Raw genomic sequence first — 22728 nt, forward strand, 5'->3', positions numbered from 1 at the left:
AAATCTGGAAACATCACCTTGAAAACAAAACTTTCGTTCCGTTCCGTGTTTTTCGTTCAGTGTTTTATCTAACGGGTGGCATCCGTGAGTCTAAATATTCCTGTTACATTGCACAACCTTCAATGTTATGTCATAATTACGTTAAATTCTGGCAAATTAGTTCGCAAAGAGCCAGGCGGCCTAAACTGTTGCATAGACCCTGACTCTGCGTGCAATGAACGCAAGAGGTGACACAATTTCACCTGGTTAATATTGCCTGCTAACCTGGATTTCTTTTAGCCAAATATGCAGGTTTAAAAGTATATGGTTAAGTACACATTGGAGCAACGACAGTCGTTGATTGTTTTAAGACTAGTTTAATGTTAGCTAGCAACTTACCTTGGCTTACTGCATTCGTGTAAGTGCAATGTGATCAGGTGGTTAGAGCGTTGGACTAGTTAACTGTAAAGTTGCAAGATTGGATCCCCTGAGCTGACAAGGTAAGAACATTCCTAGGCTGTCATTGAAAATGAGAATGTCTTAACTGACTTGCCTAGTTAAATAAAGGTTTTTAAAATAATAATAATTTAGTCTGCAAAATCGGCGCCCAAAAATACCGATTTCCGATTATGAAAAGTTGAAATAGGCCCTAATTTAATCGGCCATTCCGATTTAATCGGTCGACCTCTACTCTCTCTCTCTTACCTCACTTTCCTTCTTTCCTCCCTTTACCCATTGACTGACTCCCATGTCCTGCCTCCACAGATGCGAATGAGTGTGTGGGGAAACCGTGTGTAAACGCTTACTCTTGCAAAAACTTAATTGGCGGATATCACTGCGACTGCTTTCAAGGATGGTCCGGACAAAACTGTGACATCAGTCAGTATTCCTTTCCCCTTTATTGTCGTCACAGTCTCTCTCGCTCTCTCTCTCGTTATTTTCACTCTTGCTACTGATCCGTGTTTTTCTACCACTCTTCTCGGTCTCTCTAGGCTTTGGGCAACGTCACATTGGCACGTTCTAGCATTGTCACTTTCCAAAGAGGCCACCATCTCCTTAGCTGTCTCTGTAAAACTCACCAACTTTGCCTCTGGTTTTTATTGCATGATGGGTATAGCTTCTTGTCAACTGCATACAGTGCTTTCAGAAAGTATTCATAACCTTGACTTACTCCACATTTTGTTACAGCCAAAATGCATCAACTATATACAAATACCCATCTATACTCTACCCTCACAATGACAATTTGCAAACATAAATGTATTGAAAATGAACATGCATAAATATCTTATTTTACTTAAGTATTCACACCCCTGAGTCCATACTTTGTAGAAGCACCTTTGGCAGCGATTTAAAGCTGTGAGTCTTTCTGGGTAAGTCTCTAAAAGGCTCTGATTGGTTAATCTGATGTCTGCAGTGGACGTACAGCATTTATGCGATACGGCCTGTGCAGAAGTCAGGGCATTTATACTTGCGCGTTGCCGAGTTGTTGTGAAGGAAGTTGTCAAGGAAGTGAGTTTGCGCGTGAGTGCCAGTATATACGCAATCATGTCAATGCTGAGCTTTAAGGAGCCCTCCGCATCGTAAATGTTTTGGGCCGGCGCATGCCAATGCGGTACAGAGCTCCATTTGGCCTCTGCGTGCCTCCGGATGCTCTGTAATTGCATCGCACCAACCGTCCATCCATATAGTGCCTCCGACACATTTTCGGATGGCGCATAAATTGGCTTTAAGAGTTTGGCACACCGGGATTGTGCAACATTTTCAGGTCTTGCCATAGATTTTCAAGTAGATTAAGTCAAAATTGTCTAATTGGTAAGCAGCTCGTGTAGATTTGGCCTCGTGTTTTAGGTTATTTTCCTGCTGAAAAGTGAATTGATCTCTTGGTGTCTGGTCGAAATCCAACTGAACCAGGTTTTCCTCTAGGATTTTTGCTTGTGCTTAGCTACGTTCAGTTTCTTTTTTTATTATGAAAAACTCTGCAGTCCTTAACGATTACAAGCATATCCATTACACTATGCTTGAAAATATGAGTGGTACTCCGTAATGTTTTGTAATTGATGTGCCCCAAACAACGCTTTGTATTCATAACAAAGTCTATTGCTTTGCCACATTTTTTTTGTAGTATTACTTTAGTGCCTTATTGCAAACAGGATGCATGTTTTGGAATATGTTTATTCTGTACAGGCTTTATTCTCTCTCTGTCAATTAGGTTATTGTGGAGTAACTACAATGTTGTTGATCCATCCTCTGTTTTCTCCTATCACAGCTGTTAAACTCAGCAACTGTTGTAAAGTCACCATTGGCCTCATGGTGAAATCACTGAGTGGTTTCCTTCCTCTCCTGCAACTGAGTTAAAAAGACACCTGTTTCTTTGTAGTGAGACTGGGTGCATTGATACACTATCCAAAGTGTAATATCTTCACCATGCTCAAAGGGATATTCAATGTCAGTTTCTTTCTTTTTTACCCATCTATCAATAGGTAACCTTTGTGAGGCATTCGAAAACCTCCCTGGTCTTTGGTTGAATCTGTTTTGAAATTCACTGTTGGAGGGACCTTACAGATAATTGTGTGTGTGGTATGGAGATGAGGGAGTCATTCAAATATGTTAAATAGCATTTCAGTGACTCCATGCATCTTATGTGACTTGTTTTAAATGTTTACTTGTGAACTATAGGTTTCCTATGACTTAATAGAGCAAAATTAAAAACATAATTCCATTATGAGGCGTGTGTCTGTAGGCCACAAAAAAAATCTAAATTGGTGTTAAAAAATGTTTAAAAAAGTACAGGGGTGTGAATACTTTCTAAAGGCACTGTTTGCTTTGTTCATAAAGACGACTAACTTTACGTCTTCAATTCATTAACAAAATGCCTACATTACCTGCCTTGATTGCACATTAAAATGGTGGGTCTGTTTTGCAATAGTTATTAAAAACCCTTCTGTGTGTAACCATCTTTCTCTCACCGATCTCAGATGTCAAGGGCTGCCACAGCCAATGTCAGAATGGAGCGACGTGTAAGGTATGCGCCCTTCTCTGGACCTTGTGACTCGATGCCACACAGACAATAATTGAATGTTTTTTTTTTTATCTGCTCAACCATTTCTTTAATTATTTCATGTAAAACGTTCAACTCTGAACTATATACAGTAACAGTCAAAAGTTTGCACACAGCTGCTCATTCAAGGGCTTTTCTTAATGGTTTCTATGTTCTAAATGGTAGAATAAGTGAAGACATCAAAACTATGAAATAACACATGGAACATGTACTAACCAAAAAGTGTTAAACAAATCAGCATGTATTTTAGATTCTTCAAAGTAGCCACCCTTTGCCTTGATGACAGCTTTGCACACTCTTGGCATTCTTTCAACCAGCTTCACCTGGAATGATTTTCCAGCAGTCTTGAAGGAGTTCCCACATATGCTGAGTACTTGTTTGTTGCTTGTCCTTCACTTTGCTGTCCAACTCGTCCCAAACCATCTCAATTGGGTTGTGGAGGCCAGGTCATCTGATGCGGAACTCAATCACTGGAGGTGTGTTGGGTCATTGTCCTGTTGAAAAACAAATGATAGTCCCACTAAGTGCAGACCAGATGGGATGGTGAATTGCTGCAGAATGCTTTGGTAGCCATGCTGGTTAAGTGTTCCTTGAATTCTAAAGTAATCACTAACAGCGTCTCACAAAGACACGGCGGTAGGAAGCAAAAATCGCAAATTTGGACTCATCAGACCAAAGGACAGATTTTCACAGGTCTAATGTCCATTGCTCATCTTTCTTGGCCCAAGCAAGTCATCTTATTATTGGTGTCCTTTAGTAGTGGTTTCTTTGCAGCAATTTGGCTATGAAGGCCTGATTCACTCAGTCTCCTCTGAACAATTGATGTATCTATTACTTGAACTCTGCAGCCCAAATAAATGCTTACATTTCTGAGGCTGGTAACCCTAATGAACTTATCCTCTGCAGCAGAGGTAACTCTGGGTCTTTTCCTGTGGCGGTCCTCAGTTTCATCATAATGCTTGGTTTCTGTGACTGCACTTGAAGAAACTTTAGAAGTTCTTGAACAGTTCCGGATTGACTGACCTTCATGTCATGAAGTAAAGATGGACTGTTTCTCTTAGCTTATTTGAGCTGTTCTTGCCATAATATGGACTTAGCCATATTTGATAAAAGACAATCTTCTGTATACCACCCCTACCTTGTCACAACACAATTGATTGGCTCAAACGCATTAAGAAGGAAAGAAATTCCACAAATTAACTTTTAACAAGGCACACCTGTTCATTAATTCATTCCACATGAAGCTGGTTGAGAGAAAGGGTGGCTACTTTGGAGAATCTCAAATATAAAATTATTTGGATTTATTTAACACTTTTTTTGGTTACTACATGATTCCATATGTTTCATAGTTTTGGTGTCTTCCCTATTCTACAATGTAGAAAATGGTTAAAAATAAAAACCCTTGAATGAGTAGGCGTGTCCAAACTTTTGACTGGTACTCTATGACCAAGAGTTAGTATGTAAATGGAGGTTAAGAAGGCTCTCAGACTGAACCCTAGAGGACATGCTCACCTAGATATCCTGTTAACCATGGATCCATATCATGTACTGTCAAGTCCTTTCTTGCATTCTACTTGTCCTTTACATGTTAGCAGGTCATACCTTGTCCTATAGGATTCTCATGTGTTAGATCTATGTCAGATATATCTATTTTCCCACCATCTCCCTTCAGGAAGGGCCCAGGGGGTACCTCTGTCAGTGCCCGTCAGGCTTTGTGGGCACGCACTGCGAGATCCAGCGGAACAGGTGTGCCAGTGGGCCCTGCCAGAACGGTGGGCACTGCCACAGCGTTTTGGACGGCTTTGTGTGCGAGTGCCCGACCAAGTTCTCCGGGGAACTGTGTGAGGTGAGCCATTAGTTCAAAGGCCGAAGTCTCGGGACCAGTTTGCGCTGCTTTCAAGTGTTGGTCCTTTTGGTATATATGCGTGCGCACAGTCTGTTTTACGGTGAGATTAAAAACAACGGTATGTCCTGAATTCAGTCAAAGCAAAACTCCCGCATAAGAGAATTGACACGCACGCACTCCTAGAACTACACACACACAGACAGCGCTGTACTGTTTTGCTTTGACTGAACGGCAGACGGTACTGGTTGTGAGCCCAGTCCTGTACTTGGCGTAACCGGCTATAAATACGAACCCTCTTGAATGAGGCAACTCTACTATGGCCCTGTGCCCACTCAGTCACTCCAGGGCATTGAGAAGCTAAATTTATGCCTGTCGTGGAATTGTGGCTCTATTCTTACACTCCTGTTACCATCGTGTGACATGCGTATGATACTTACTACACTTGTATTGCATTGATATGCCACAAATGCACTCCTGCTACTCTAACGCAACATGCGTATGACTTCCCTATGCACTCCTGCTAAACTCAGACCGCATACATGATGACACTATAAACTCCTGCACATGTTCAACATGTTGTACATATGACATTCCTATTTAGTTTCTTACAGGTACGGGAATCCCTATGTGTGTAAGTGCTTGCACACATTTTGTTGTTAGCCTAGCTAATCATAGGGATTCTAGGCCTATGTAATTCTATGTCCTATGGGCCTATTATAACTTCACATTATATTTTAATGTGACATAAATACAACCAGTCAATGTTTTCAAAAAATGCCCTCCTGTAGGCTACCTGTGCACTTTTGTCCACTCACAAAATGATTACAACATCCAAACAGTGCATTGTGCACTCACAAAATGATTACAACATCCAAACAGTGCATTGTGCACTCACAAAATGATTACAACATCCAAACAGTGCATTGTGCACTCACAAAATGATTACAACATCCAAACAGTGCATTGTGCACTCACAATTTGATGAATGGAAAGAGACTTCTGTTACAAAACACCAAAGTGTATTGTAATGACGTTTTGAGATTGTCATTAGGCCTATACTTCATGCATCCACTGCTCTCCGTACGTCTCTGTATCGGCAACTCATTTCCGCCTTGGCCAGATGTACTAGTTTTTATCGAACTACAACGCAATTTTGAGCATATACAACCCGGTTTCAAGACAATTCGCTCAGATTTCATGTGGCTGACATGGTAATGTTAAGTAATGGCCTACAGTTTTCTTGACATTTTGTTTTAATTATTGTGATAGGCTCATGTTATACCGGTACTGCGTACCCCCACTATTAATTTTGCCAGGACGACATACCGGCTTACTTTCTCCCCTGCCTTCCTACTACACTCGTATGGCATGCCGAGGCACTGCTATGACACACCTATGCAATTGGCATGCCTGACACACAATCTCTTAGCACACCTATCCCACCCTTTTAACACCCCTATGTCCTTCTGCACACCAATTTGACTGAGTTGATTTGGGATTGGGCGTTTGAGACGTGCATTACAGGTGGTTTTGGGTGGGCTGTTTGAAAGACCGGGTGTTTAAGTGTTCTTCCTTTTCTGTGGAGGGGCTTAGATTTATGGGACTTGTCCCAGCCTTTAGCCCTCAGACCCCTCAGTTTACATCCCACACATACTTTTCATGGCCACAGCACTCAGAGAAGCCTTTAAACAGAACAGAATAGAATAAATACGTCTCTGCCCCATCAGAAAGTCAAATGAACAAGTTGGGTGCATGTATCTGTCGTGTGTGTGTGTGTGTGTGTGTGTGTGTGTGTGTGTGTGTGTGTGTGTGTGTGTGTGTGTGTGTGTGTGTGTGTGTGTGTGTGTGTGTGTGTGTGTGTGTGTGTGTGTGTGTGTGTGTGTGTGTGTGTGTGTGTGTGTGTGTGTGTGTGTGTGTGTGTGTGTGTGTGTGTGTGTGTGTGTGTGTGTGTGTGTGTGTGTCTCTGCGCAGGCTGAGTTTGTGTCTGCGTGTGTATTAATCTGTGAGAGAGCACCATGACCAGGAGAGCACCATAACCCAAGTGGATCAGCCCACCCCGTTGCACCACACTACTGACCGACTCAGTGCCTTAAATGGCAGCGAGTTGTACCCCATGGTTTACACTGTTTTTTGTTGTGAATTTTCCCTACTTGATGCCCTGAGAACAGAGAAAATGTAGAAACTGGAGCCGCCGCCATGTCACCGAGGACTATCTGGTTGAATGAAATTGAAATTAATTTAAACCGCACACACACACACACACACACACACACACACACACACACACACAAACTACCTCCACACACAGATGTGTTGGTGATCTTCAGGTACCTCTGAGCTTATGCCAGGCTTCCACAGGTTAGCCCTTTGTGTTTATCTATATACTTAAAGAACAACTTGTGTGAAGTGTTGCAAGGCCTCTCACACACTTTCTTTCTCTCCCGCACTCACACTCACCATTTCTGTCCATACTGGGTGGCAAGGATTCATTAACTGAAGTACTTGCATAAAGTGGATAAAATAAATGAAACTAAGTACAAATGTAAAACTTGTTTGTACATGTGAATGTGTACATGTGGCTGTGTAGTACTCGTTTGTGCATTCGTGCTTGTGTACATGCTTGCATGTGTGAACGTTCTCCTTCCCTCCCCCACAGGTCCCAGGTTGGTCTCCTTCAGACCCGTGTGAGCCAACCCCCTGTGAGAACGAGGCACCGTGCCACGCCCTAACGGGTGACTTTTACTGCGCCTGTCCCGATGGCTACGAGGGCAAGACCTGTGCCCACCTCAGGGACCACTGCAGGACCACCCCCTGCCAAGGTAGAGCCACACACCATGACTGATTCTGGACCGGTTTTTGTTTTGTTCCCTATACATAATTATTATTATTTTTTAAATAGATCTGTACCTAGGGGAACTAGACACTGGATCAGGTAGAGGCAGACACCTCATTCATCCCTCGTTTTTTTTCTCTCAGTAATTGACAGCTGCACCATTGTCGTGGCGACCAATGACTCCGCGGGCGAGGGTGGCTTTCGTCACATCTCGTCCAACGTGTGTGGCCCCCGGGGACGCTGTATCAGCCAGCCCCGCGGCAACTTCACCTGCTTCTGTGACTCTGGCTTCAGCGGCACCTATTGCCACGAAAGTATGTGCGTCTTTCTCTGTCGGTCCGCATGGCTGCCATCTGTCCTTGTGACCAGTAGACTTGGGCAATTTTTAAATGTTTATTTCACCTTGATTTAACCAGGTAGGCTAGTTGAGAACAAGTTCTCATTTACAACTGCGACCTGGCCAAGGTAAAGCAAAGCAGTGCGACACAAACAACAGTTACACATGGAATAAACAACACAATAGGGTGGAAAAAGAAAGTCTATATAAAGTGTGAGCATATGAGACCTTCAATCCCCTCCCTGGATCAAGATCCCTATTGGCTAAATTTATCCCCTTGTGAAGAATTTATCCCCTTGTGTGCACTTCCGGTAATACCGTATGGTACAGATACAGTATGACTGTCTGAAAATCAAGATGCCACCCAAACTTAGACCAGGGCTTCAGTCGCATTTACTGCCACAAGAGTATGTCTGTCTGTCTCCTGTCTTTGTCTGTATGTCTGTTCATGTGACCTGGGCTTCAGTGGCCAGGGTTGGGGTCAATTCCACAAATTAAATTCCAATTAGCTTTACACATTTTGGGGTAATATTCCTGGAAACCTTAAATGCACCCTGACTTACACTTTTCAGGAAGTTTAAGTTTGTATAAACCTAAAATATATAAAATAATACAATGTTTTTCGTATTAAAACATAATCATAAAGCTGTAAAACATTATCAATATTAAACCATCCTATGGGAAAGCTGAATAAAGATGTCAATTTTTTATGCACATCTGTTATTAGGCAAATCTATTGACCAAGTAAAAGCTGTTTTAATTTGAACAGCATGGGATAATGCTGTAAATGCAAAATACTTCCCCACTGGAGACCAGGTTTCAATTCCTGTCTGTACCTTTCATTCAATGACTCCCTCTTTATTCTCACCCAATCTGTTTATCTAAATTAAGCAAAAATACAAACGGTAGAGTGGAATTCTACTCTATTGTTATTATTTGTAATTTTTTTTAATGAAAGTACAGACATTGGTCACTAAACATTTGTGGAATTTACGTTTAGTCTGTGTAAATCTTAATACAGGGTATACATAAATCAACAAGACAGTAACTTCACACATGGAGCTGCGGAGGGGGTGTTGTGTGCATGTGTGTGTGAGATGGGAGCGAGCAGACGGAGGGGGAGAGAGAACGCCAAGGAAACTCTGCTACAGCCAAGACTAGCCAACTTGAAGCAGCCACAATGTTATTTATTACCCCATATAACAGTGCATGGTGTAGCCTAGGGAAGCTAGCTAAGCCAGCTATAGCTTGCTAGGCCAATTGAGGCTACATTTTGCCCCCCCAACCCCATTCCAATTAAAAACCTACCGGTTTGCTTGTAGCCTACTCCTCATTTCTCAAACTTTTTAATTCTGTAATTGTACTCTGTCTTGCATTGTTTGTGAACTCACTCCACTTTCTACACGTTGAGCGTCTTTGCCGATTTTGATTGGCCAACATAAACAACAAGCTACACACCTGAAAGCTACCGGTTATCTACCTGTCTTATGGGGTGCACATCCTAAACTACATTTTGAAGGTTTGTTTTATTAAATTAATCATTTGAAATGTTATGTTATATGGATATTTTATTTATTTTTAAAATATTTCGGTGTTAAGAGGCTTATAATTATAAATTGTATAGTATTAGTATTTGAATAATTCAAATAACCGTGCACATCCCTATTGCATCCGTTATTGAAATGGTTGTACTGATTTTTAATTTTCCATACCTTCCACATGAGGTGAATGGTGTACTTTCCCAATTCCTAGATATTCTCTCTGATTGGATTCCAATTGGAATTAAACTGATCTCTGTAAACTAGCACAATGTTTTATGCAAGCCTGCGTTGTATTAAGGCAGTGGTCTTCAACTTGTTTTTTCCAAGGTACCCCCTCCCAGGCAAACCGGTAACCCAGCGACCCCAACATACTTAATAAAACATTTGACTTATCAGGTGAATGATAATGGAAAGGAGAAGTAATCAACACTTTAAAATTAATTGATTTGGTAGATCGTTTTTTATTATTTTGACCTCTCCACATAATTGGAAGAGGAAGTGTGTAAACTTTTAACACAGCCTATTAGCTAGAAAGGTAACTCCGAACACTTTCGCTTAGAGCAGCTGTTTAGCTGGTTAAACAAATGTTAGCCATGTGTTGGCAACCATTTAGTTTTCAAGTCAAGAAAGTTACCAGCAACTAGCAATAGATTGTAACGCCAGATAATGTGAGTTAACCCCCCTTCCCCCCAAAAAATGGTATCCATTATACTGAGAGTTACAGGTTAGGTACTGTTTGGTGTAGCATGGAGAATTGTTGACCTACCTTAACTTGGCGGTACGGTCTTTGTCCTCGATTCGTGGAAACAGGAGTCTGTCATTGTCCAGTTGCAGGGGGTCTGTTATGAATTCAGAAAAGTGTTCTGTTATTAAAATGAATAGGTTTTTTGCTCCATGAAGTAGTCCCAACAATGTGTGACCCACCATCTTGTGTCTTTCAAGTCTTCTCTCAATCTGTAGCTAGCCAGCAGCACTTGCTGCACTGGTAGCCTATTCGCTATGTCAGAAACTTCAGTGAGTGTAATTTGCTCAATTAGGATCTTATTTACGACTGTAGGTACAGTTCCTTCAAAGTATTAATACCACTTGATTTTTTTTCAACATTTTATAGCCAGAATGCAAAATGTATTAAATGTAATTAGTCTAATTCGTTTTAGTCACTGTCCTACACACCATAATGTCAAAGTGGAATTGTTTTTAATTTATTTTTATTATGTTTACAAATAGTCCATAAGTATTCAACCCTGGTATTGTGGCAAGCCTAAATATTTTCAGGAGTAAAATGTTACAAGTCACGTAAGTTGCATTGACTCTGTGTGCTATACGTGTTTAACATGATTTTTTGAGATTACTGCCTCAATCTCTGTGCCCCATACACACACTGATCTGTAAGGTCCCTTAGTCAAACAATCCATTTCAAACACTGATTAAACAACAAAGACCAGGGTGGTTTTCCAATGCCTCGCAAAGAAGGGCATAGATTATTATTTTATTTTTTAAGCAGACAATGATTATCCCTTTTGAACATGGTGAAGTTATTAATTACACTTTGGGTGGTGTATCAATGCACCCAGTCACTACAAAGATACAGGTGTCCTTCCTAACTCAGTTGCTGGAGAGGAAGGAAACCGGTCAGGGATTTCACCATGAGGTCAATGGTGACTTTAAAACAGTTGCAGAATTTAATGGTTGTGATAGGAGAAACTGAGGATGGATTAACATTGTAGTTACTCCACAATACCAACATAATTGACACTGAATATAAGGGAGCTTGTACAGAATAAAAATATCCCAAAATGTGCATGCTGTTTGCAACAAGACACTAAAGTAATGTGGCAAAAAAATGTGGCAAAATAATTCACTTTTGATCCTGAATGCAAAGTGTTACTGCGTACCACTCCATATTTGCAAGCATAGTGGTGGCTACATCATGTTATGTGTATGCTTGTAATCGTTAAGGACTGGAGCTAAGCACAGGTAAAGTCCTTAGAGGAAAACCTGGTTGTTTGTTTCCACCAGACAATGGGAGATGACTTGACCTTACAGCAGGACAATAACCTAAAAACACAAGGCCAAATCTACCCTGGAGTGGCTTACCAGGAAGACGGTGAATTAATTACAGTTTTGACTTAAATCTGCTTGAAAATCTATGGCAAGACCTGAAAATGGTTGTCCAGCAATGATCAACAACCAATGTGACAGAGCTTGATGTTTTTAATAGAATAATGGGCAGATGTTGCACAATCCAGGTGTGGAAAGCTCTTAGAGACTTACCCAGAAAGACTCACAGCTGTAATCGCTGCCAAAGGTGAATCTAACATGTATTGACTCGGGGTTGAATCTAATAAGATATATTCGTTTAATTTTTTATTTTTGTTTACAAGATTTTATTCAACAATGACAGTTTTGTATATCGTTCACAAAAAACAACAATTAAATCCGTTTTTAATAGCACTTTGTAACACAATGTGCAAAAAGTCAAGGGGTGTGTACTTTCTGACAGCACTATGTAATTCAAAATGTGTATTCTATTGCTAGCGATATTCATAAAAACATTGATATAACATTATTTTTTAACTGCAATTTCAAAATTTATAATCAAGTTTTTGATTATTTTTTTTTTTTTAAATATGATTTTAATTCCATTCCAAGCATGGTTTTCTTCAATTCTAATTTTCAGTGACACCTACTGCCAAGAGTATATACATTTGAGACATGAAGTCTTAACCAGGTGACAGCCTGAAAATGATGTTTTCTGGGTTGACTACACTATATCTAGCTTTTCAAACTGAAATTTGCATCCTGTAGCACAAACTCCAAAAAGGTTCTGGGACACTGTAATGCCCCCCTTTCCTTCCAGTTCTCTACTGTCTATGACTGGAACGAACTGCAAAAGTCACTGAAGCTGGAGACTTACTCCCTCACTAGCTTTAAGCACCAGCTGTCAGAGCAGATCACTGCACCTGTACATAGCTCATATGTAAATAGCCCATCCAACTACCTCATCTCCATACTGTTATCTATTTATTTATTTTTGCTCCTTTGCACCCCAGTATTTCTACTTGCACACATCTATCACTCCAGTGTTTAATTGCTATATTGTAATTATTTCGCCACTATGGCCTATTTATTGCCTTAGCTCCGTTATCTTACCTCATTTGCACACACTCTATATATACTTTTTCTACTGTATTATTGACTGTATGTTTGTTCCATGGGAAACTGTTGCACTGCTTTGCTTTATCTTGGCCAGGTCGCAGTTGTAAATGAGAACTTGTTCTCAACTAGCCTTCCTGGTTAAATAAAGGTTAAAAAATATATATCTAACCACAAATTTGAAAAATTACAGCAATTCTTCTGGTCGCTAAAAAAGCTGTTAAGGTCCTTATACATCCGGTATACAACCTGACCATGATGGCAGAAGATTACAATGTCTTATAATAATGGAACCATTTTTCCAGCTGGACACTGTCTCTCTGCCTGTCTGACAGCCCGTCTAACTGGGTACCTCAGTCTGGGTAGAAGTTCTCCGATTTAAACATCGCTTCCTGAGGATCTCATTCAGTGGTTGTGGCAACCACTCTAGTCTAGGGCTATGTCCTAATTATTTTTCCTTCTTACCAAAGTGTTTTGTTCAATTCCCTTCACTGATTTGCAGGAGAACTAGTATAATAAATGTGGCGGAAACTCCCACTAGCCCGTGCATCCACTAATCCAATGCTTTTAGATTTATGGGAAGTAGTGAATGAGTGCACACTTCAGGACAAAGCAGATGTTATTGTTATTGGGACATGTCTCCCTTGTAAAAGAGGTCTGCTGACCCAGTTGTTCCCAAACCAGTGTTTGTGGCGGTACTGCAAGGGGTCTGCTGCCAGAATGATTATTTTTTACATTTAATTATTTTGTTTAAATAAATATTGCTGGGAACTACAGATTTAAACAGATTTGGCAGAGTGTTTTGTGAAATAAATTGAGGGTGAAAACTTTGCAATGTAATATAGATAATCTGCAATATATGCTACCCTTAGATGCCTGGGAGGCTCACAGGGATCCACAGTACTCTCGTCATTGATCCAGTTTTCAACTCTATACTTCTTGTATGCCCTAAAAATGTTATTTTCAGCGTAAATGCACTGCAATTTTAGCTTTAAAACTGCTAAATTCTCACCATTCTCGGAGGTCCCTGATGAATTTGCTATAACAAAAGGGATCCCAGGCCCAAATAGTTTGAAATCCCCTGTTCTGACCTCAATGGGACTTCCTGGATAAATAAAGGCAAAAAAGTATTTATTTAATTTTCTATTTTAGACGTAAACGACTGTGTGAGTAGTCCGTGTCGGAACGGAGGCACCTGCATCGATGGGGTCAACTCCTTCCAGTGCTTCTGTCCTGATGGGTGGGAGGGCCGGCTCTGTGACCTTAGTAAGTTAGCTCTCCTTTTTCTCCTCCTACTTTTTGTATCCTCCTTCTCCAATAATTTTTTCTTCCTACCCTTTCCCCCTGTCGTTCTTCTCCTACTCCTATCTTCTCATCTTTCTCCTCTTCACCATACTACTCTTCCTCCCCTTTCTCCATCTTCCTTTCCCTCCCATTCACCACCTCCTTTTAACACAGCCATTGACATTTTATTTTCCTTTACTTCCTTCCTCCTCAGATGTGAACGAGTGCAACCGTAACCCGTGTAAGAATGGTGGCTTCTGTGTGGATCTGGTCAACGACTTCTACTGCGAGTGTACCAACAACTGGAAGGGCAAGACCTGCCACTCCCGTAAGTGTGTGTAGGGCTCGACATTAACGCTTGCCCGGAGGAAGTTAAAAAGAATAAAATAAACATTCAGACAAGCAGATTATAGATTTATGTTGTATGAATGGACAAGAAGAAAAAAAATCTGTGTATCAAACAAATAGGCTACTCTGAATGTCATCCAGGTATTATTTTATGAAGCTGTTCCTAGCATCATTCATAGGATTGCAAAATTCTGGTAATCTTTCCAAAATCAAGAATTCCCAGTTAAAAGATTCAGGTGAGAATAAGTAGGAAATTTGGAATTATGCTCAAATTAATCTAATTTTTCTACCCTAGTCACACAATACAATTCTCAATCATCCTTTTGGCCCATAGTGTTAAACCTTTTTGGGGGGGGTGTAAATAACTTGCGCTTTCTGACAAGTAAAAAATCTGTCCTACTTGTCTGAAGGACAAGTGGCTAAAAAAAGGTCATGTCAAGCCCTGCAGTGTCTGCGTGTGTGCTAATCAGATGTGTTGAATGAAATTAATTGCATAATTTAAATTGGACAGACTGAGGTCTATTGGGTCTAAGCATCTTCGGTATGACATCTAAAATGTGTGCGCACACAGGTGAGAGTCAGTGTGATGCCAACACCTGCAGTAACGGGGGCACCTGCTATGACCACGGGGACGCTTTCCGCTGTGCCTGCCCCCCTGGGAGGGGCGGCAGTACCTGTAACACAGGTGAGGGGGTTTGGTGCTTTTATGCATTATTTGAATATCTCTCTGTTTGTATCACAGTCGTTCTCGTCTCTATCGATTCAATGTATTCAATCTGTATCATATCGTATCTCACCACTTTATTATTATTTTTGTCACCGTCCCTTTCACTCCAGCCAAGAACAGCATGTGCGTGTCCAGCCCCTGCTCCAACGGAGGCACCTGTGTGGGAGGCGGCGACTCCTTCACCTGCATCTGCAAAGAGGGCTGGGAGGGCCCCACCTGCTCCCAAAGTAAGTCGTGGCTTAGATCCCACCGCTGCTACCAGTGTCGCACAGAGGCTACGTCTTCACTTATTTGAAAGGAAATGACTGGTATGGTGGAAACTCCCCCGAAGGCCACACCACCAATCCAATGCTTTTAGATTTGTTTGAAGTAGTGAATGAGTGTACACTTCAAGATAAACAAAACCCAGAGTTTTTCTCGGCGCCTCAATCTTACTCCTGCACATGTCCATGTAGATATGTCTATTTCAAGGGCCTCGTCCTGACTCGAATGCACTTATGCAACTTAAAGATTTTGCCATTTTAGATTCATATATATATATTTTTAAAGCATGGTTTTCACTTTCTTATGACTTTATCTTGTATTTTTCTCCAGACACCAACGACTGTAACCCTCACCCCTGGTACGTGCATTTCCTCCTGTCCTCCCCCTTTGTCATGCCTTTTCTCTGTTTCGAACCTCCCTTTTGCTGTACAACAACCACCATGAATTGTCTCAACGCCCCCCCCAACTCGTAAGATACAGGAAAGATGTTCCTTAATCCGAAACCCAGCTTTGGTTTTAAATGAACGGGAGGGGACAATGGAGGCTCTGGGGGCCTTAAATGAGTCCCTCCACCTCCCCCATATAGGAACAACGGGGGAGCAACCTCTCCTCCACCTCCCCTTCTCTTCTCCTGCCCTCCCCTCCATTCTTCACTGCTGACCTAGGGAGCACAAGGAGGGGAAGGAGGCTGGAAGGGGTTGGATTGAGGAGTGGGGGGTAGATATTAGCATTTGAAAGGTGTGTATTGATGAGCAGAATTTAGCCTTTGTGACTTGGATCCCAACACACACACTTGCACTCTCTCCCCTCTTTGCTGTTATGTGTGAGATGAGTCAAGACAGGTACGCTCTGTTTTGGCCTATCTAACCTCATGTTCACTGTTCTCACACTTTCTCTTCCCTCTTTCTTTTTTCCGTCCCTCGTTCTTTACAGCTACAACGGTGGTATCTGTGTGGACGGTGTCAACTGGTTTCGATGCGAGTGTGCCCCCGGGTTCGCCGGACCGGACTGTCGTATCAGTAAGTCACAATACGGTTATCCAAATCATCTTGGAGCAAACACGCTGCTTATGCTCATTGAAATGTCCAGTGTAGCAGGCCTTTGACTCTCACACACACCAATGCATCAACTACCCGAGCTGTCGGACACCACAAACGTAACCATGACAATGACAGAAAGAACAGGGGGGCGACACATCCCTTTGACCTATTGGGGAGTAGAGGTCATCCTTCCTCTTTTCCTCCCTCGGCGCGCGCACGCACACACGTACATACTCTCACACACGCAAACTATCTTTCTGTGTTTCAGGCACACGCACGCACATAAACTGAGTAGATGAATTATTCAATGACCCTGAAATTTCTATCTCCTCTCTCGCCTTTGTCAGATGACTAGTGGTTGTCTTTCATTCAGACTTTTACACAGTTCTCACACTGGCTAGGCTAGGCGAAAGATCAGATGCTCTTCTAACATTGTGGCATATTAGACATCCAAATAACCAAGAAACTGTTCGAATTTAGTCAGCGTTAAAGAGCGTGGCATAAATATGAGTCAAACATTTATTATAGTGTCAAAATGGACTACAAAGTGTAAATAGGAGCATTTTGGTCATAAAGTCAGATTTATGAGATGATAGGATAACATTGTATATCATGGAATGAAGGGAGGGCACTAACATTTTTCCTTTGGTTGGGTTTATTTTAATCCTGCCCACAGATGATAGGTCCCAAATGATCATCAATTCAATCTAATAGTAATGCCCATGGTTAATTTTGTTTGTCCCCAACCAGTCCCATAGGGATATCGAATGTCAATCAGTCAATTACCCCACGTACATGCGACAATATTTTAAAGTCAATAGCTCCAAATTTCAATGACTTAAGCATTTAATGAGACAACTTAAATATGGCCAACATGTTAATATTGTTTAGTTTACATTGTGTAATTTATTGACTCTCCCTAACTAGCCTCAGATGGGCTTTCCAATATCAAACCAATTTTGCCATGGTTGAACTGCAACCAGCTGAAGATAATTGGCGAAAGAAGTTGGCTAGCACTAGCTAGCCAATGCGACTTTAAGACTCAAGTCTCTTTAAGACTCAAGTTATCTAGAATGGTGAATGACTGGGTACTGTTTTTGCAGAGGGAATGTACAAACGCATGCCACATCCGAACACACACACACAAGCGATCCCCACCTTAAAATCCCCGCAACACAACTTGGCTTCAGTCATGGCCTTTGAATTTCTTGATGACCAAGCCAGAAAAATGACTCATTGCCCGCCCAAATATTTATATATTCTGAATTCCTTTACTTTACTAATACTTTGTTAGGTATTACTACATTGTTGGAGCTAGAAAGACAAGCATTTCACTACACCCACAATAACATCTGCTAAACACATGTACAGTTGAAGTCGGAAGTTTACATTTAAACTCAGTTTTTCCCAATTCCTGACATTTAATCCAAGTTAAAATTCCCTGTTTTAAAAGCACATGCTTTTTCAGTTCTGCCCACACATTTTCTATAGGATTGAGCTCAGGGCTTTGTGATGGCCACTCCAATACCTTGACTTTGTTGTCCTTAAGCCATTTTGCCACAACTTTTGAAGTATGCTAGGGGTATTTGTCCATTTGGAAGACCCATTTGCAACCAAGCTTTAACTTCCTGTCTGATGTCTTGAGATTTTGCTTCAATATATCCACATAATTTATCTTCCTCATGATGCCATCTATTTTGTGAAGAGCACCAGTCCCTCCTGTAGCAAAGCACCCCACAACATGATGCTTCCACCCCCGTGCTTCATGGGTGGGATGGTTCTCTTCGGCTTGCAAGCCTCCCCCTTTTTCCTCCAAACATAACGATGGTCGTGATGGCCAAACGGTTCTATTTTTGTTTCATCAGGCCAGAGAACATTTCTCCAAAAAGTACGATATTTGTCCCCATGTGCAGTTGCAAACTGTAGTCTGGATTTTTTATGGCGGTTTTGAAGCAGTGGCTTCTTCCTTGCTGAGCGGCCTTTCAGATTATGTCGATATTGAACTTGTTTTACTGTGGATATAGATACTTTTGTACCTGTTTCCTCCAGCATTTTCACAAGGTCCTTTGCTGCTGTTCTGGTATTGATTTGCGCTTTTCACACAAGTACGTTCATCTCTAGGAGACAACGTGTCTCCTTCCTTTTCAGTATGGCTGCGTGGCCCCATGGTGTTTATACTTGCATACTATTGGTTGTACAGATGAATGTGGCACCTTCAGGTGTTTGAAAATTGCTCCCAAGGATGAACCAGACTTGTGGAGGTCTACAATTTTGGAGGTCTTGGCTGATTTCTTTTGATTTTCCCATGATGTCAGAGGCACTGAGTTTGAAGGTAGGCCTTGAAATACATCCACAGGTACACCTCCAATTGACTCAAATTATGTCAATTAGCCTATCAGAAGCTTCTAAAGCCATGACATACTTTTCTGAAATTTTCCAAGCTGTTTAAAGGCACAGTCAATTTAGTGTATGTAAACTTCTGACCCACTGGAATTGTGATACAGTTTGTTGGAAAAATTACTTGTCATGCCCAAAGTATGTCCGGACCAACTTGCCAAAACTATAGGTTGTTAACAAGAAATTTGTGGAGAGGTTGAAAAAGGAGTTTAATGACTCCAACCTAAGTGTATGTAAACTTATGACTTCAACTGTATATGACAAATAAAATGATTTGATTTATTTCAGCCTCCTTTTAACCTCTTGCTCCTACCTGACACGCAGGCGTCCCATCTAGAGATCTGGAAATGCAAATGCGCTACGCTAAATGCAAATAATATTAGTTAAAACTCAAACGTTCAATTAAATATAAACATGCAGGCTATTGAATTAAAGATACACTCGTTGTGAATCCAGGCAACAAGTCAGATTTTTAAAATGCTTTTTGGCGAAACAATGAGAAGCTATTATCTGATAGCATGTAACACCCCAAAAGACTCGCAGGGGACTTAAACAAAATAATTAGCATAGTCGGCGCTACACAAACCGCACAATAAAATATAAAACATTCATTACCTTTGACTATCTTCTTTGTTGGCACTCCTAGATGTCCCATAATCACTATTGGGTCTTTTTTTCGATTAAATCGGTCCATATATAGCCTAGATATCAATCTATGAAGACTGTGTGATAAACGAAAAAAATAGCGCTTCATAACGTAACGTCATTTTTTTAAATTAAAAAAGTCGACGATAAACTTTCACAAAACACTTCGAAATACTTTTGTAATGCAACGTTAGGTATTAGTACACGTTAATAAGCGATAAAATTCACCAGGAGGCGATGTAAATTCTATAGGTGTCCGTCTGGAAAAAATGTCAGGAGAAATCTCAACCAAAACATCCGGTCGGAGACCGGAGGGAATCGGTTCCCTTGTCGGTTTGACCAAGAATCAAAGCCGAAGCAAATGACAAGACTCTAGACATCGTGTGGAAGCTGTAGGTACTGCAACCGCGGCCTCATTTAATCCGGTTCACCTTTAACAATTCCTGGAAGTTGCGCATGGATATTTATTTCCATTTTCAGTGATCAGATTTTCCTGCACTTTTCGATGAAACGCACGTTCTGTTAAAGTCACAGCAGTGATTTAACCAGTTTTATAAACGTCTGAGTGTTTTCTATCCACACATACTAATCATATGCATAAACTATATTCCTGGCATGAGCAGCAGGGCGCTGAAATGATGCGCGATTTTTAACAGAATGTTCGAAAAAGTAGGGGGCAGAAGTAGCAGGTTAACCGTCCTTTAAAAGTGCCTTGTCTCAATGATGCGAAGCTACCTAAAATCGGCCAACGTCAAAACAATATTGAATTTGTCGGCACTAATCTCTTATGGACAGACCTATGTAAACAGAACTAAACTCGGCAAAAAAAGAAACTTCCCTTTTTCAGTACCCTGTCTTTCAAAGGTAAATCATAAAAATCCATAACTTCATATCTTCATTGTAAAGAGTTTAAACACTGTTTCCCATGCTTGTTCAATGAACCATAAACAATTAATGAACATGCACCTGTGGAACAGTCGTTAGGACACTAACAGCTTACAGGTAGGCAATTGAGGTCATAGTTATGAAAACTTAGGACACAGAAGGACACACCTTTCTACTGACTTTGAAAAACACCAAAAGAAAGATGCCCAGGTTCCCAGCTCATCTGTGTGAACGTGCCTTTGGCATGCTGCAAGGAGGCATGAGGACTGCAGATGTGGCCAGGGCAATGAATTGCAATGTTCGTACTGTGAGATGCCTAAGACAGCACGACAGGGAGACAGGACGGACAGCTGATGGTCCTCGCAGTGGCAGACCACGTAACAACACCTGCACATGATCGGTACATCCGAACATCACAACTGCGGACAGGTACAGGATGGCCACAACTGCTCGAATTAACACCAGGAATGCACAATCCCTCCATCAGTTCTCAAACTGTCCGTAATAGGCAGAGAGAAGCTTGACTGAGGGCTAGTAGGCCTGTTGTAAGGCAGGTCCTCACCAGACAACATCGGCAACAACGTCGCCTATGGGCACAAACCCACTGTCGATGGACCAGACAGGACTGGCAAAAAGTGCCCTTCACTGACGAGTCGCAGTTTTGTCTCACCAGGGGTGATGGTCGGATTCACGTTTATCATTGAAGGAATGAGCATTACACAGAGTCCTGTACTCTGCAGTGGGATCGATTTTGGAGGTGGAGGGTCCGTCATGGTCTGGGGCGGTGTCACAGCATCATCGGACTGAGCTTGTTGTCATTGCAGGCAATCGTAATGCTGTGCGTTACAGGCAAGACATCCTCCTCCCTCATGTGGTACCCTTTCTGCAGGCTCATCCTGACATGACCCTCCAGCATGACAATGCCACCAGCCATACTGCTCGTTCTGTGCGTGATTTCATGCAAGACAGGAATGTCAGTGTTCTGCCATGGCCAGCGAGGTTCCTTGATCTCAATCCCATTGAGCATGTCTGGGACCTGTTGGATCGGAGATTGAGGGCTAGGGCCATTCCCCCCCAGAAATGTCCAGGAACTTGCAGGTGCCTTGGTGGGAGAGAAGGGTAACATCTCACCGCAAGAACTGTCATATCTGATGCAGTCCATAAGGAGGAGCTGCACTGCAGTACTTAATGCAGCTGGTGGCCGCCCCAGATACTAGTGTCAACCGATTATGATTTTAACGCCGATACCAATACCGATTATTAGAGGGTCAAAAAAGCCACTACCGATTAATCGGCCAGTGTCTTTTTTTCCTTTTTTTTGTTATAATGACAATTACAACAATACTGAATTAACTTATTTTAACTTACTATAATAGTGAGGGGGGAAAGTATTTGAATCCCTGCTGATTTTGTACGTTTGCCCACTGACAAAGAAATGATCAGTCTATAATTTTAATGGTAGGCTTATTTGAATAGTGAAAGACAGGATAACAACAAAAAAATCCAGAAAAACACATGTCAAAAATGTTATAAGTTGATTTGTATTTTAATGGGGGAAATAAGTATTTGACCCCTCTGCAAAACATGACTTAGTACTTGGTGGCAAAACCCTTGTTGGCAATCACAGAGGTCAGACGTTTCTTGTAGTTGGCCACCAGGTTTGCACACATTTAAGGGGGATTTTGCCCCACTCCTCTTTGCAGATCTTCTCCAAGTCATTAAGGTTTCGAGGCTGACGTTTGGCAACTCAATCCTTCAGGTCCCTCCACAGATTTTCTATGGGATTAAGGTCTGGAGACTGGCTAGGCCACTCCAGGACCTTAATGTGTTTCTTCTTGAGCCACTCCTTTGTTGCCTTGGTCGTGTGTTTTGTGTCATTGTCATGCTGGAATACCCATTCAAGACCCATGTAATGCCCTGGCTGAGGGAAGGAGGTTCTCACCCAAGATTTGACGGTACATGCCCCCGTCCAGCGTCCCTTTGATGCTGTGAAGTTGTCCTGTCCCCTTAGCAGAAAAACACCCCCAAAGCATAATGTTTCCACCTCCATGTTTGACGGTGGGGATGTTGTTCTTGGGTCATAGGCAGCATTTCTCCTCCAAACACTGTGTTGAGTTGATGCCAGAGCTCCATTTTGGTCTCATCTGACCATAATACTTTCACCCAGTTGTCCTCTGAATCATTCAGATGTTCATTGGCAAACTTCAGACGGGCATGTATATGTGCTTTCTTGAGCAGGGGGACCTCGCGTGCGCTGCAGGATTTCCGTCCTTCGCGGCATAGTGTCTTACCAATTGTTTTCTTGGTGACTATGGTCCCAGCCGCCCTGATCATTGAGAAGATCATCCCGTGTAGTTCTGGGCTTGATTCCGCACCGTTCTCATG

At 41.8% G+C, this 22728-nt stretch overlaps 1 protein-coding gene across 2 annotated transcripts in view; it reads left to right on the forward strand.

Moving 5' to 3' along the window:
* The window catches only part of jag2b (jagged canonical Notch ligand 2b), a 103521-nt gene that overhangs the window by 69754 nt on the left and 11039 nt on the right, over positions 1-22728 (forward strand). The window contains exons 10-20 of one of the 2 annotated variants that reach the window (XM_046291792.1): positions 745-858; positions 2958-3004; positions 4713-4886; positions 7543-7705; positions 7863-8033; positions 13906-14019; positions 14252-14365; positions 14957-15070; positions 15223-15339; positions 15707-15734; positions 16310-16395. In XM_046291792.1, coding sequence (XP_046147748.1) covers positions 745-858; positions 2958-3004; positions 4713-4886; positions 7543-7705; positions 7863-8033; positions 13906-14019; positions 14252-14365; positions 14957-15070; positions 15223-15339; positions 15707-15734; positions 16310-16395 — 1242 coding nt within the window. The remainder of the gene's footprint in view (positions 1-744; positions 859-2957; positions 3005-4712; positions 4887-7542; positions 7706-7862; positions 8034-13905; positions 14020-14251; positions 14366-14956; positions 15071-15222; positions 15340-15706; positions 15735-16309; positions 16396-22728) is intronic. The other variant, XM_046291793.1, reaches the window with a different exon arrangement.

The sequence above is a fragment of the Oncorhynchus gorbuscha genome, linkage group LG12 (genome assembly GCF_021184085.1).
Source record: "Oncorhynchus gorbuscha isolate QuinsamMale2020 ecotype Even-year linkage group LG12, OgorEven_v1.0, whole genome shotgun sequence".
NCBI lineage: Eukaryota > Metazoa > Chordata > Actinopteri > Salmoniformes > Salmonidae > Oncorhynchus > Oncorhynchus gorbuscha.